Source organism: Triplophysa rosa, linkage group LG15, assembly GCF_024868665.1.
Source record: "Triplophysa rosa linkage group LG15, Trosa_1v2, whole genome shotgun sequence".
Taxonomy (NCBI): domain Eukaryota; kingdom Metazoa; phylum Chordata; class Actinopteri; order Cypriniformes; family Nemacheilidae; genus Triplophysa; species Triplophysa rosa.
Genome location: NC_079904.1, coordinates 7,668,828 through 7,686,138, shown reverse-complemented (window position 1 = coordinate 7,686,138; position 17,311 = coordinate 7,668,828). Strand labels below are relative to the sequence as shown.

General features: G+C 38.7%; 1 protein-coding gene across 1 annotated transcript in view; it reads right to left on the bottom strand.

The window, feature by feature from the left end:
• Nucleotides 1-17,311, bottom strand: part of nbas (NBAS subunit of NRZ tethering complex) — a 147,322-nt gene that overhangs the window by 29,058 nt on the left and 100,953 nt on the right. The window contains 3 exon segments of the mRNA XM_057352377.1: nucleotides 10,385-10,580; nucleotides 11,249-11,338; nucleotides 15,925-16,130. Of these exon segments, the coding sequence (XP_057208360.1) occupies nucleotides 10,385-10,580; nucleotides 11,249-11,338; nucleotides 15,925-16,130 (492 nt within the window).

Below are 17,311 nucleotides of genomic sequence, written 5' to 3'. Positions count from 1 at the left end.
AATATGCCATATGGACATGATGCAGAGCTTTCAAATCAACACGCACGCACACACAAACGCTCACACACTATAATCATTTCCCAATGGCCTGAACGGATCAATGCTCTAAACCGTCAACCGTGTTTCGTCATCAGCAGAAATGCTGCAAGATTTTAAGACAGAGAGTCAATGCTGGGGAAAAAAGCCAAATTAAAAGCCAACGGCTTGATTTTGACACAGAGAACACCAGCAATCTCTCTCCATTTCATTTTCTTTCTTTCTGAGACAGATCAGCCTCTTGACCCTTATTTGCTATGCACCACTTAACTAGAAAATTATACAATCACAATTCCATGACACTACTGTATATAAGAGAGAGAGAGAGATCTATACAGAGTAAGCACAACTTCATTTACATACTGTATGTTCTACGTAAAATTGACTTAAAGTGATCACCAAAAAATGTAAATTCTGTCATCATTTACTCACGCTCTTTTCTTTTCAAACCTTTATGACTTTCTTCCGCACAACACAAAAGAAGATATTTTGAAGAAAGGTGGTAACCGAACAGCACTGACCCCCATTCACTTCTATTGTATGGACACAAAACCAATGCAAGTGAACGGGTGCCAGTTAACAACATTCTTCAAAATATCTTCTTTTGTGCTCTTTAGAAGAAAGAAACTCATACAGGTTTGAAATGATAAGTGGGTGAGTAAATGATGACAGCATTTTTATTTTTGGCTTTAAAACAACAGCTGTGCACTTTTTCATCTGTCCTGAATGGTCACACGTGACAATGCTACAGGCCATGCGACTAGTGATCCGGGCAACACACCTGCATCACCTGGGTGTGCACCACGGCTCCAACACATCCAGAGGTCAAGTGCCCCCCGGTGCCCAAACCTCTTAACTCTTGTTTGACAAAACAGAGGATTCATTCATTGCTGGTTGGCTAAACCAGAACCGTAAATGTTATGTGACTAATCGCAATGGAGCAAGAAAGTGACGGCATTAAAGTCAGCAGTCAGCAAAGCACAGAAAAGTCAATTTCACACCGTCAAGAAAAAAATCTGTTAGTGGAAAACCATATACATTAACATAATGAAGCATGTGTGATTCTATACGCGCTTGCGAAAAACTGTACTTCCCTTGAAATACGTGGCTATTTTCGAATGGACAGTAAAGATGTTTTTACAGCCAGATACTGAATTGTAGTTACAACTACCATCTACCAGCAGGGGCCAAGTGGGCCACGCTATCCAGCCAAACCTTGACGCCTTAGATGAAACACTGCACTTAACTCCTTAAAGCGGTGAGACCTCGCTGCTGTTTGAATGATTGTATGTGATTAGAAGTTCAGGCAGAGCCTTACTAAGCCAGACTCAGCTGTTCCTCAGAAGAAGAGATAGAAAGAGAGAGCAATGAAGAACACAGACAGATATAGCTGGAGCGTAATTAAATATTAAGTCAGCTCGGTGATTTATGCAGGGCCAAAAGCCAGAGATTATCCTGCACTCTGAATATACCACTGCTTCAAATCCCAGCCCTGGACAGAGCTGAATGTTGGTATTCCGATCATGTGCCGAAAAGACCGATATTAAGAAAACTGCAGAGACGGATACAGACTCACAGCTACAGCATGGATGGGAAAAGGAGGTCTATGTTAATTAAAGAAGGTAAAACTGAATGAAATTGTAAATGAAGAGTGTCCAATCTTAAAGAGACAGGTCACCCAAAAATAAAAATTCAGTCTTCATTTATTCACCCTCGAATCCAAATCTTACCAAATGTGGTTGTTCCAATGAACACAGAGAAAGATATTTGGAAGAATGCTTGTAACCAGACAGTTCTTGGCCACCATTGACTACCATAGTAGGAAAGATTACAAGGGTAGTCGAAAGTGGCCCAGAACTGTTTGCTTTTCTTACATTCTTCAAAATATCTTCTTTTGTGATCAACAGAACAAAGACACTTATAACGAAATCTTTCCTGCTATGGTAGTAATGGTAGCCTGACATTCTACTTAAAGGCGGGGTAACCGATTTCCGAATTACGCTTTAGACAACTGAGTCGGGCCGAGTATCAAAACACCCTTGTAGCCAATCAGCAGTAAGGTGCACAATGCGCAGGATGGACATTAGTCGAGCCGAGCGCTGACGAAAGCAAACGATGGGGTAGGGGTGTGTTTGTTTTGGAACAATGGCTAAGAGAAATCGGACACCCGCCTTTAACATCTTTCTCTGTGTTCATCAGAACAAAGAAATTTATACAGATTTGCAACAACTCGAGGGTGAGTACACGATGACAGAATTTTCATTTTTGGGTGAACTGTCCCTTTAATGCCCACAGCCATGTGAAGTTTAGCTCCAAACCATGTTCCACTTACTATTATCATTTCATTTAAGTAAACAAGTGTAATCTTTCTATTTATGTTGATGGAGAAAATTTCTCTCATTGAACATTTTGTCTTTGGCTTTCCTCGCAGCCACACAAGACCCCGTGTTAATGGATCTCTAGGGCAAGGACGGAGGTCTCTGATGGATCATGGCTGTCTATGTGTCCCACATGAAGCCTGCTGTATATTCGCAGCGCTGGCATAAATCTGTCACAGGTCTTTAAAGGTATAACCGCTTCCATATATAGCACACATTGTGTGCGTTCTCGAAGGCTGAGAACACTACGTCAAAGCTGAGTAACTAGTAAAACTGACCACCAGATCTCAAACCTCTAGAAACCTGAACTCAGACCTGCTTCAAAATCATTTATTAGTCCTGGAACAAAATAATTTTCTATAAATGAACACTTTATCATTTTAGGCCTCTATGTTCACCCGAAACTGAAAATTGGGTAGTCTTTTCCATATAAAAAAGTGAAGCTTGACTGGGTTTGTTAAGCTTCAAAATGACAAAAAAGTATTATGTTAAAGTACAGTAATACTTTTACTGTAAAATTATTATTGGGCTATATCCACTATTCACTGATAATCTAAAAAAGTTCATTTTAATGTTGTGTATATTATCCCTTTAAGGTCTAAACAAAATTCTTATCTACTAATCAGAGCTCTAAAATTTGAGCAAAGGTTATTTATAATAGGTCAGAAATAACTTTCATATTGACCAATGAATGACCTCTGCTTTTTTCTTAGTTTTTTCTAGAACAACCATTCTCAGTCCCAAATGTTGCCCTCAGCCCTTTTTTGTTCACATGTTGATTATAGAATGCTGAATAGACTGTCTGGTAAGCTAGATGTCCGCTCAGTGTATAGGAGCTGCAATAAGAAATCACAAATGACACACTCTATAATAGCACGCAGAAGTCATAAATCACCACGACAGCAGGATTACGGGCCTTATACTTATAGAATTGCACTTTCCCACTATGCAGCCTTTTATATTATAAAAATACAATTTACAGTCACAACACTGTGTCTGTCTAGAGTCCAACATGATGTCATCCAAAAAGGAAAAAGAGCACTAGAAACAAGTCAACGACTCGATTCTAATTTTTGAGAATTTAGGGTTCGTCTCTTTGTACTGACACTTACAGAAGGATGGAGCTCAGTAAGTCCCGAGGCTCTGTCAGGGAGGCGGGGCTAAAGACAGACACCGTGACACATACCGTGAAAGACAAAAGCGCTCGTGACAGTCCAGTCCTGACATAATGCCAGTGGGTCTGAAGTTACATCACAGTGAGATTTTGAAGACACTCAAGTGTGTGTGTGTGTGCAGGAGTCATTATTCTGTGTCTAGCTTTTGAGCTTCTTTAAGTACAGTTTGTAGAAGGAAGACACAATCTAGTACCATCAAACACTGGTCCAGATGTTAACAACCAGGAACAATTCCAACAGGGGCACCAATGCCAGCCGTGAGGATTATTTAGCATTTCCTTTGTAATCAACAAGCAAGCCAAGTATACACACACACAAACATCCGAATGAAGACATTGCAGCACTGCTAAGCACGGGCATATTAAAGCATCCACTCCAAGGGGAATGGAGACCTTGTTTTAATGACCACATTAACCCCAAGTCATTAAGCTTGTCTGCGGTTTAACACGCACACAAACACACACCCTACTGTTTAATCTAAACACTGACAGCTTCAAATCATGACAAATGAGCCCAGATTATCAAGTCAAGAGACCATGGCAACGGTAATACCCTCATGTCTGATCCCAAAAAAACACTTGTGCGTGCACACGCGTACGCACACACACATGCATGCACCACTTAGTCCTCATATTCATTTTGAGTCATTACATCAATAACTACTTCAGGGTACAAGTAAACAAGGGACACTGGGACACAAACAGCTGCCAAATGAAGATTCTCAATTCAGTCCAACAAAGCCGCTGTCCTTTGCCAAACGAAGAGTCAACGCTCAAAGGAACCGTGACATTTTGTCAGAGTTAGGCTACGATAGATGGCAAAAATTGAGTCGCAGAAATCAAAGTTGAAACAAGGTTCAATTAAATGATATTTCTCATGATGATTTTATGGATGAGTTCAAATAAATTATTCGGATAATTCGTGACACTAAAATTAATGAGCTGAATTGAGTTTATAATTTGTCAAACAGGTCATTCGATAGCACCTTATTAAACACAAATGAAGCATCATTCAATCATGAAATAATATCATTGCCACAGAGAACACCTAAAACATGAACATCCTTGACCAATGACAGCTGCTGTAATATCAGAATGACAGAGAGTAGATTGGATGCCATTAATACGGTAATTGAAAATAGAAAAAGCAACAGACAAATTAAAAATGCAATAATCAACCAGTTCATAATCACATATTAACTCTCTGTTGCATGAATTATTAAATCACAAATAAAAAAATATTTTTTCACTTCAAAACTGGTATTTTATTATTTTATTTTTAATTTTTTTGGAGGATCTATTGACAGAAATGCAATATAATATACATAACTATGTCTTCAGAGGTGTATAAAGACCTTACATAAGGAATTTGTTTTTATTTTCTTAGAATGAGTTATTTCTATCTACATACACCGTGGGTCCCCTTGCATGGAATTCACAGTGTTGTTTCTACAGTAGCCGTAAATGGACAAACTGCTCTACAAAGCACTTGTTTGTAAATGCGTTATCAACTTCACCAAAGCGAAAACGCGACCCCATCTTTGTCCTGCGAGAGCCGCCGTAGTGCTTTGAAAGGGAGAGGTGGAGTGAGCCGTTGGTTGCAATTTGCAACCTCACCACTAGAAGTCGCTAAAATGCTCCTTTAAGATCTGTCCATTGCTTTATAATATAAAAGTAAATACTTCAAAAGTATTTGATCAGTATCATGTTCAATTTGTTATATCATAATTAAAAAGATGACTAATGAAAAGGTTAAGCGTAAAAACAAATTCCATAGTGGTTTGGATAGGGCTGTCAAACGGTTAACCGCGATTAATTGCATCCAGAATAAAAGTTTGTGTTAACATAATATATGTCTGTGTACTGTGCATATTTATTTTGTATTTATAAACACAAACACATACACACAGTACATGTATAGATATTTAGGAAATGTTTATATGTATTTATTTATATTTACCAACAATTTAAATTAGATATAAATGTTTAATTATTACGCATGTTTGTGTATGTTTTCATAACTACAAAATGAATGTGCAGAGTACACAGACATATACACTGCCCATCCAAAAAGAGGGTCACACACTCTAATATTTTCTAACAAAGCCTTTAGCTTTGATTACGGCACGCATTCGCTGTTGCATCGTTTCGATAAGCTTCTGCAATTTCCAGAATGTCCATTTTTTCCCCGTCCAGAGTTGCATTAATTGTTCGCCAAGATCTTGTATCGATAATGGGAAGGTCCGACCGCTGCGCAAAGTCTTTCAGTCCCTGAACCACTCTTTCACAATTTGAGCCTGATGAATCCTGGCATTGTCATCCTGGAATATGCCCGTGCCATCAGGGAAGAACCCATTGATGGAATAACCTGGTCATTCAGTATATTCAGGTAGTCAGCTGACCTCATTCTTTGGGCACATAACAGCTTTCTTGTAGCTCAGTGGTTAGAGCATGGCGCTAGCAATGCCAAGGTCATGGGTTCGATCCCAGGGATTGCACGTACTCTGATACAAATGTATAATATAAAGCAATGTAAGTCACTTTGGATAAAAGCGTCTGCTAAATGCATAAATGTAAATAACGCTGCTGAACCTAGACCTCCTATCCAATGGGAGGCTCTTACCTATTTGCTTAGTTACATCCAGGTGGTGACTTTTTTTTGGACGGTCAGTGCATTATGTAAACACAAACTTTTATTCTGGATGCGATAAATTGCGTATTTAAATTTCTATGTTATCAATTGCTGTATAACATACTGCTTTCATTTAGTTTATCAATACTTTTATTGACTATAAAACTTTTCTAACTGTGGATTACTTCATTTGTTGATGAGCGTTCTATCAGCATTCTGAGCAGATCTGAGATAAGCTTAAAAGTTTTTGATTCCGTTGTAGATAAAACCTTTTTGTTTTCTAAAAAAAATCCCAAAATGTACGCATTTAAAGAAAAAACATCACCTAATGTAAATAAATTGTCACGGAATAAGTGACAATTTTGTCAAAAACGTCAGATACAAACTTATAATTCCAAGGTGTCCATTTTCCAACAGGAGTTCATTGACTGTTTGTCTGTAGGTTTTTGTGATTTACAAAATTGACAGTTAATTGATTTATGGATTCCTTAAATAAAGACATGTACACCGGCGACCTGCTCCAGGCGGAGAACGAGCCTTTGAGTCGACTGTCAGGGCAATTTGTGATAACTAGGGAAAAAGTGCAAGCTCAACACGGCAGCAAGAACACGCTGCCCTACAGAATAGCTTTCCAGCTAGGCTGATTTGTGTGTGGGATTTTAGAGTGAAAGCAGTCAGCATTCACACCTGATGAATGTAATTGAAAGAGAGATTTATCACATTGCGCTGACAGTTAGTGAAAGAGACGTTCAACCACTCTCTCATCCTCTCCGAGTCTCTCTATTTCTCATACTTCTGCACTATTCCGTGCTGTTTTGTAAAACATGTAGCATGAGTACTCTGTTTAAAAAATGTGATTACAGCTAGTGCACTAAAAGAAGCAGAATGATGTACTTTTCACAGAAACGTGTGCAGTTGAAAATAAACCAATTCTCAAAGGTGGCAGACTTCACTGCGTTGAGGAAAGGGAGGAAATGCTTGCCCAAATTGATGCCGCATGTGTCAACTTTGGAATTGTCAGTTGAGAAGACCTTACAAATGTGAATTGAATTATTTACCTTCAAGCCACTCCTAGAAAATTCAATTGAAAAGTTAGCATTCCATTTGAGAAAAATGTATACTCTAGACAGCATTTGAAAGTACAGAGTGTGCATCATATCATCAGCGATGCACATTCTGTGATCAAAGTTATTTGTCTTAATAAGACAACTGTGCAAAAATCAGGCTTACGCTTTCAATTGCACACACACTGATCTTTTTCATCACGTGCGCAGACATGTTTCCTTTTGTAGATTTTAAAAGACAGCCTCTACACAGCTTTGATAAACCTCAGCGACACTTTTTCATCAACTACACAAGAGCTGAAGTAAACAACAACAGTAAACACACAGCCACAGAAGATGCAACCAAACAAACAAACACAAGATCTGAAGCGCAGCTCTCGCTTGGCAACAGTGAAGTCGTGGTTGTTATAGCAGTGAGTATCAGAATGGTCCAGCGTGCGATTGTTGATTAGTTTGGGATATGGGGTAGAAGTGCTAAAGGGACAGTTCACCCAAAAATATATTTTTTTGTCATCATTTACTCACCCTCGAGTTCCAAATCTGTATAAATTTCTTCATTCCGATGAACACAGAAAGAATGTCGTAGGAGAAATGACAATGGTTGTCAAAAGTGCCCCCAGAAAGGTTTGCTTTCCCACATTCTTCAAAATATCTTATTTTGTGTTCAACAAAACAAAAGACAAATATAGTAATTTTTTCTACTATGGTAGTCAAGGGTGGCCAAGAACTGTTAAGGTAAGTTTATACTCGTGCGTCGGACCTACGCCGTAGCCTCTACGCCATAGCCTACGTGTCGGTTTTCATTTATACTTCGTCCGCGTCGACAGGCAATGACCATGCGCGTGTTGCTTGTGTAACCAAGACAAGAGCCGAAGAAGAAGCAGCTCGGTTGAGAAGCATTAACAGTGATAGCGGCAAGTAAACAGTCACTTTTGTTGCAGATTTGAGATGTTTAATACAGAAGCACAAAATATTTACTTAGATAATTCATTCGGAAATGCGTTTGAGTAAACATGACTCTATCGCAGAGTTTTTTGACCTGAGGGAGGGGTTCAAACAGACCAATCCCAGCGCTTGCGGTCCGCGTTGAGTTGACGCGTTGTTACATTTTTGGAGAGGTGCGCGTCAGGCACCCGCGCATGAGCATAAACTGAACTTTAGGTTACAAGCATTCTTCCAAATATCTTTCTCTGTGTTCATCAGAACAAAGACATTTATACAGATTTGGGAAAATGTGAGGGTGAGTAAATGAAGACATCATTTTTATTTTTGGGTGAGCTGTTCCTCTAAATTAAGACACACACACACCATCCTGTGAGCACGAGCAAGCACAATGAAAGACAAAAATAAAGACACACACACATACTTGGGACTATCAGTCGATAACCAGAAGCCGATGACATAGACCAGTGCCTGCTATTCCGCAGGCAGACACACTGCGCCAACGTTTCAATGCCCACCGCGCACGGCGAACAGGCCCGGCTCAGCGCTCCCAATCAGGATTTAGGCATCAGAGTACGTGGCCATCCGTTCAAGGACGAAGCGCCTCGGTGACAAGAAGCCAATACCCTTCCTCTCCATCAATATGTCCATTTTAATTACTCCTCCTCCTTTAGGGCATGACTTCTCATTATAACTCCCTTCATTTCTCGAATCGCAGAATAATTCATTTCATCAGGGAAAACAAAGCAACTGGCAACACCGGGGACACAATGTAGGACACGACGTAGAGAAAATTGATACGGCGATAGCCAGTTGGATTAAAAGTTCAGACTTCATAATAAATGTTCGGCTTGTTCTAAAGTGTTCAAAATCAACCATGACGTGCTATAAATAAGAGTTTTTTACAGTTTACTCTCAATTGCCCCGAACCCATTACCAGTTTGATATGTTGTTGTTTACCACAAAACAATGCTAATCAAGGTTTGATGGAAAACTGAATCTGCTGAGGGAAATCTTGAGGGCTGTTGTTTTAAACCCACAAAGAATGAACGTTGCATTTAATTATTCTATTAAACAATTGGTTGAATAATCCTCTTAATGTGAAACCAAACATCTGATAGGGTTTGCTTACATAAATACTCATTTGCATGATTAAAGTTTAGCGAAAAATGGATTATGCCATTCGACGGAAAATGGATTAACGGCAAGAGTTTTCATCATGTGTATTGAGATATTGCTTTTTTATGTCAGAGAATTCCCAAACTAATGAGAACACTAAATAATGATGCTTTTGTAATGCTTAAAGGAATAGTTCACCCAAAAATGAAAACGTTGACCCTTCTTGTCATTTCAAACCTGTTTGACTTTCTCTCTTCTGCAAAACACAAAATAAGATATTTTGAAGAATGTTGGTAACCAAACAACGGTGGTACCCACTGACCTGCATTGGTTTTGTGACCATACTGTATAATTGAAGTGAATGGATACTGCTGTTGTTTTGGTTACCAACATTGTTCGCAATATCTTCTTTTGTGTTCTGCAGAAGAAACTCATACAGGTTTGAGGGTGAGTAAATGATGACAACATTTTCATCCGTTTAATTATGACAATGCAGTCATTCATCTACCCATCTTGTAACTCAACTGAATGTCGTGTAGTTAAGCTGGTAGAGCACAAAGCACTCTGATCTCCCCTTCTTTCATTTCTACATTCAGAGGGTCATTCTCCTGAGGAAAGCCCAGACATCTATGAAAACTTTCATTGTTGTTCTATAAATTAATTCCCTCTCTGGTTCCTGCGTCAACTCCAGCCGCAACCATACATGCAGATGGACAGAGAACAACAGAGAACATGGCAGCACGACACGCTCACATCCCCTAAGCAGCGCGAGGTGAGGACAAAGAGCATGGCCGAGCAGGCAGTCGCAAATCCCTGGACAAAATAAATCTCACTCCTTCACACACACATAGTACGGGTGAGAACGGTTAAGCAGTTGCTATAAGCAAATAGTAACTCACAACGGGCTGCGCTGTAAAATGAGATTACATTCACAGTACCATACAGAATAAATAGGCCAGTACTGAGTCAGAGATGAGGAAACACCATAATATTTACTTGTGAAATGAAAATCGTGTGTGGGCGAATGCAGGGTTTTTACCTCTCTGCTTGGCCAGCAGGCTTTAAGAACCGCTTGGCTCCTGAAGAACACCAGTAGATGGATGTCCTGATCACTGAGGTTGAAAGAATGTTCAAGAATCTGCAGAACCTCAATTCGGGGTCGCACCGGTTTGGAGTCGTCTCCGCAAAACGGCCGTAACCACTCCAGCATGTCCTCGGATGTGACCATATTCCCACTGTACAAGTACATTAACATAATATAGCCTTAAAATCACTTTTTTTTAAGTAGGTTTGTATGTTGGTTCTTTTATACAATTATGTACTGTAATATTACAATCTTATGTTATTTTGGTTGGATTTTTCGCTTTTAAAGTAACCCAACACAATTCTGCATTTAAAGGGATAGTGCACCCAAAAATGAAAATGCTGTCATTATATGCACAACCTCTTGACATCCTAAAACTTGTATGACTTTCTTTCTTCTGCAGAACACAAAAGAAGATATTTTGACGAGTGTTGGTAACAGGAAACAGTCGGTCCCCATTGACTTGCATTGCTTTTGTGTCCAAGTCAATGGGGACCAATGGTTTTTGGTAACCAACATTCTTCAAAATATCTTCTTTTGTGTTTTGCCAAAGAAAGAAAGTCACACAGGTTTAAAATGACAAGAGGGTGATTAAATGATGACAGAATTTTCATTTTTAGGTGAACTACCCCTTTAATTTGGGTTTTCATATACATGTAAAACAGGACTGTAAGATAAAACTGCTATCCTTATTTTTATTCATATCTAGACACTGATTATGCATTAAAACCATCTGTTAACCTTTTCTGAGGTCAAACACAAAGCATTTTGCTTCAGTAGCTTCATAAATAGGGACACGGGAACAAAGGAAACACTCACCCGCTCAGTACATTAGTGTGCACCGCTTCCACAATTCCTTCCAGTACCTTCAAGGGGTCTGCATAATCTTTCAGAGCGTCCTTGTCACCGCTAAAACACACACAGACACACACAAACGCAGAGCTTGAGTTTTGATTCAATGTCTCGAGGCTCCTAAGCAGCTTTATGGCTGAGAACTTTGTGTTTATGTGTGTGTGCAGACACCAAAGGAATGGATTTTCACACTGAGCAATCTTAATGTCCTCTGCTGATGTTGTCGCTGCAGGGCGCCTCTCGTCTCTTCTGGCCATGCCCGTCTGCCTCCATTAAAGGTACGCTTATGCTATGCTTTTACGCAGGAGGCTGCGCCACATCATTATCTTTTTGTTAATAATTACTTTGCATTTCTATGCTAACGTCCTCTTGTTTGTTGGTTCTTGCTGCAGAAAATAGTTTGTCTATCTGCTGTTAAACAATTTGATGCCTCCAGAAATCTTTGTACGTGTGCTTTGCTATTTTGCTTTTTATGATATCAACCAAACTCTGGTGTTGTTTGCTTGTTCTTGTGTTATACTTTCCCTTCACGCTTTGTTTTGGAGGTATCACAGGTAATGCGATACAAGCGATGCACAAGGATGAAAGCCTTCTTTAGATTGCTTTCAAAACATGCATGTTTCTGTATATTACAAAAGACAGATCAGAACTAGTTTCCACAATTTTTACATTATATTTTGAACTGTTCACAGTTCAACCTTCCGATAAAGGGTCTACTGAAGTACTGCTATTTAGTGAACACCATATAAAATCACTCCTAGAGAAAACAAACCTTTATGTACCTGGACTCTTCATTCAACACCATTTATTGAGATACCTGACAACTAGCAGTGTCAAAGATGCACCACTTACATTATTATGAATTGGGAGGGAATGCAACGCTCTATATGGCCGCTCTAGCGAAGGAAGTCCCGCCTTCCAGTAAAAAAAGAGCCAATCGTCAATCGATAAAGCCTGACAATTTTCTGGGGCGGAGCTCTACACAGAGACTCGTGAAGCACTTGCCAGTGTGCCAGATGTTCTCTAAAGGTGTTTTTAGCACGATTTAAGTGTAGGAAACAAAAGTTATGATGCCGATGTTGTCAGGTTTAATTGGTGGTCGGAAACATGCAATTTAATTGTGATTTTTGCCAGCGAATTCACAAATATCTGTCTTCTCCTATAGAGAATGTGAAGCTGACGTCACGCCCTATGTTGCACGTTGCGGTGGCGCCGCCATCTTGGGAGGATAATACTCCACTGCTATTATAGTTTTGATATGTACCGTTACTTGTTTTGTTTGATATATGGAGAAATCGAAAGTGAAATTACCATGGGCTTTCCTGAACGACTCTGCGTAATGCTATTGCAGTTTTTTTAACACATTCTTCATTCTTCTGGTACTCTGGTAATTAAGTTAAATGTAACAATAATCTTCCACTATAAATATCAATCATTAGCAACTTAGCGTAAGGTCTAACATGGATCACGTGAGGCACCCTCAACCACTGCTATCATATAATAGCATTGACGTCAGTGATTGGCATTCACAGTTTAAAAATAGAGTTTCATGGTAAAATCTACATATCGGTTTAGTCAGTGTAGTAAAGCTTCTCTTCCAATGACATCTGTTAAAAAAACTTCCTTTCCTGTGTTCTGCTAAAGCTGCCGTTAGCATTAGACGTCATTAGGGATGTAACGATTCACTTAGCTCACAATACGAGATGATTCACGCTACTGTTTTCACGTTACGGTTTTTCGTGTGTTTTTTTTTCCAAAATGAGTTGGGACAACTTAGAAATGAACAAGTGCCTTTTTATTATTTCTCAAATGCTGTGCATTTCTTCATAAAATAAAAAATATCTTTTATGTCAAATAACAAAACTAATTTTAAAATTGCAATTTTAAAACAAGTTCCATATAAAAAATAAATAATACAAAAGTCTCTTTAATATAAACAAACTAAGACTTTGTCTGTACTTTTCCTGACTTGAATTAAAAAAATCAGCATTTCTACATTTAGTGTGCAGTAAAGGGCACCTGCTGTTCAAAACAAGTATCACGATTTATTTAACATCTCAACCGACTTATAATATTATAATCGATTTTATACCGGCTTACAGTGAATCGTTACAATCCCTAACCATTACACGTTTTGGCTAAAGTTTGCAGGCTTTAAGATGTTTTGTGAACTACGAAAGAACTGGGTCTCCACAAGTACACATTCGCTATAATGTAAACACTGTGGTCTCCTACAACAAAAAAGCCTAGTGTGAAGGTGAGACAAAATATCACCAAGTGTCAAGCCGAGTAAAATCAGCATCTCTTCAGTTGATGTTTAGCAATCTTCCAAGTTAAAGTCTGAACTGCTGCAAAGGCACTTTACCACGGTTTGAGCAGAATCAATGGACTTGAATCAATTGAAGAGCCTTAATTGTTTTCTTTTTTTAGTGTGAGTCTAAATGTTACTACAAGTCACTTCCTCCTGAAACCGACTGTAGGAACAATAAAGCAAATATAACCTGCAAGCCGTGATTTATAAAAGACATCTTGCGCATATTTCAGCATTCCTTCAATAATCCTCTACAATTTTAGCATCATCGATATTATGACGCAAAAGGCAAACTCTTAAAAAACTTGCTTTGGATTTACACCCGCACTCCATTTTTATTTCCAATTCAGTCCACTGCGCCACTAAATGCAACACACACACACACACACACACACACACACACACACACACACACACACACACACACACACACACACACACACACACACACACACACACACACNACACACATACATCACAGTACCCTTCAACTGAGACACGACATGATGCTAAAAGATTAATTATACATTCACTGTAACAATAATCTTCTACTATAAATATAAATCATTAGCAGCTTGGTAGACAGCAGCTTTCACATGTCCTTAAAAAAATGACAAGAAAGTTAGGAAAGTTTGAAAAGGAGCAAAGCTCAAGTCATTTCATGTTAATGTTTCATTTGCACACCTCTGTGAATCAGTAATTAGCAGCAGGATTCAGGAACATGTTTTAGTTTTTCATCATTGAACAGAATATAAATCACTTCTGCAGAGGGACAGAGGCTAGGCCGAGGTGGAGGATGTGTTTAAATGAAAGCATATGTTTCTAAATGTGTAATCAATCTTAATTTTTCTGACCATGGTTTTCTCTGATTCACCAGACCTTCACTAATCCTGCTTGATTACAGATTGAACTTAAATGTCTGATCAGCGGAGACGGCTGATTCTTCAGGAGGTGCAGATAAAGGGGTCCTGCTAACTAAAGCTGTACCAAACATGATTCAATACTTGAAATGTGCTAAACCACATGCAGTCCAAATAAAAAAAATACAATCATCTTCCTTTAAAATCCTTTAAAAACAGACTCACAAATAAAGTGTATTTAATATATTAAAAATAAAGATTTTTTAAGTCTCTCATCTACCATTAGTCTATGGAACAGATAGCCCTGTCCCAAACAATTGCAACTGGTTCTAGAAATTCAAATACAGTGACACGAATAGATGTGAGGTGAAATAATAGATATGTGCGAGAAGACAATCATTTCGCCATGAGACCTAAGAACCAATACCACATGAAGTTATGTGCCACCATATTTGAATTTAGCACTTGTTTTGGTTTTCTCATACACACCTATAATTTCGCTTCAAAAACATTTATTAATTCAGAAATAGTTTGGATTACTTTTATGATGGATATACTGTATAGTATGCGTTTTTTAGAGCTTCAGCTTTTTAGGATGGATGTTTGTATATTCTTATGAAAAAACTTTGTGTTCAACTGAAAAAAGGCAGTCATATACATGGCATGAGGGTGAGGAAATTATGAGGGATTTTTCATTTCTGGTGAACTAATCCTTTTAAACCAGGATAGGAGAAATCACAGACGTAACCTTTAAAGTGATAGTTCACCCAAAAATAATATATGTCATAGTGTATTCACCCTGATGTCATTCAAAACCTGAAGAAATAAAAAAGAAGATATTTTGAGAAATGTTTAGTGGTTTTGCGTCCATACAGTGAAAGTCAATGAGGGCTAATGTTGTTTGGTTACCAACATTCTTCAAAATATCTTCTTTGTGTTCTGCAGAAGAAAGAAAGTCATTCAGGTTTGGAATGAAATGAGGATTAGTAAATAATGAAAGAATTTTCATTTTGGGTAAACTAGCCCTTTAAATAACTTCAAAAGTTAGTAGACATGTATTGCAAAATCTGAAATTCAAACATCTACCGTGGCTTTATTCTGTATATCTCGATTGCTGCCTACCATTATCAGCAACAATGTTTTTAAGAGTCAGCCAGGGGAGTGGAGTGACCTCTTAAAAGCAGGAAATTATAGGTAAAAAAAGACAGAAAGTTGGATGTGAAGGAGAGAGACCAGAGGTCAAAGCGCAGGCCAGCACTGTGTTTAACTCAATCAAGCAAAAACACATCCAACCTGACACAGGTTAATAGAAGAATAGGCCATAAAGACAGCGAGGAAGAGAGAGACAAAGGATAAAAGGAATACATTAAAGCAAACGAGCTTGGGGATAAAATAGACTGGGTGAAAATGAGGGTGACATTAAGAAAAGACATTGGCAACGTGAAAGAGGCCAAACCGCAGCTCAGTCGTACCTGAGGGCGGTTATGATTCTTCGCTCCACTGCGTCCTGCACGACACTCTTCGGTGACAGGTTGCTCGTTCCCACGGCGACCGCAAGCAGCTGCTCGATTCGTTCGAGAGGCTGTCCATCCATGGCCATTGTTATGGCCAGATGGTGCACCTTGGATGGCTCGGACCGGGACAGGTCATAAATGCGACTGTACTTCTGTAAGAGCTCCTGGAACGTGGAGAGAAAAATGAGGTGAAAACAAGTTGAAAAAGAGATACAGCCGCAGAAACAATTAAGAGACCAATTCAAAGAATTTACTATTCATAGGTATGTGTTTGGGTAAAATGGTGATTTTGTTTCCTTCTGAGAACTAATAACAATATGTTACCTAAATTTCAAATAAAAATAATGTTTCTATTTGCATTTATTTGCAGAAAATGAAGAAGAAACAGGTCAAAGAACAGAACTCTGTATTTTTTCAGACCTCAAACACTGAAAAGAAAACAAGTTCATATTCACTTTTAAGCAATACAACAAGTCTTTCACGAGACTTTATGTCACTCCTGAGGTTTGAATTTGTTGAAATTCAACAGACACTGGACTGGAATGACCACAACACATCTAGAAATGCTGACTGAATGAAAATTTGGAATGGCCTCTTTCCCGTGGCTGTACACTAACACAGAATCCTTCCCTTCCTCTGGCAATAATTGATGAGTAATATGTGGTGAGACAAAAGCAAACAGTTGTTTGAAGCACTAAATAACTTGAGACATTTACAGTAGCATAGTATACCTGCAGACAACTAAGAAATAAAAAACATCTGAAAAATCAGAAACACTGGAAACAGACACCGACTCAATGTACACATTACGTACACATACATCTCATAAAGTCCCTAATTTTGCAGTAATACTTCTGAAGTATGCATCGCATTAATTCTTTATAGATAAAGAAATCCAAGAATGCAATGCTGAGTAACACGCTGAGTAAAAAATCATCCAAGATGTGAAAGTTGAAATGTTTATTCTCAACACATTTGTATTTCACGCACCAGTGAAAAATATTAATAAGAAGTAGTCTTTGCAACGCTGACACAAAACCTGTGCAGTGTGCTACTGACTATGTGCAGTAGTGCCTTCCAAATCAGTCACAAAGGTTAGTATGCAGTCTCAGACAGCAGCTGCCCATCTAGTCAGTGAGGCAGCTCATTCGGGTTACCCAGATTGTGTGCGTCCCAATGGGAGTATGTAGTGTGACACGGTGAAGGTCTGCTGGTAATGATATACAGCAGTGTCTGTTCCCTAAGTATGTGCTAAAAAAATGAATACATATATTTACATATACAAATAGTGCGATGTGCACGTGTTTAAGAAACCACAGGTTGACATGAGCTGCCTGCTGCTATC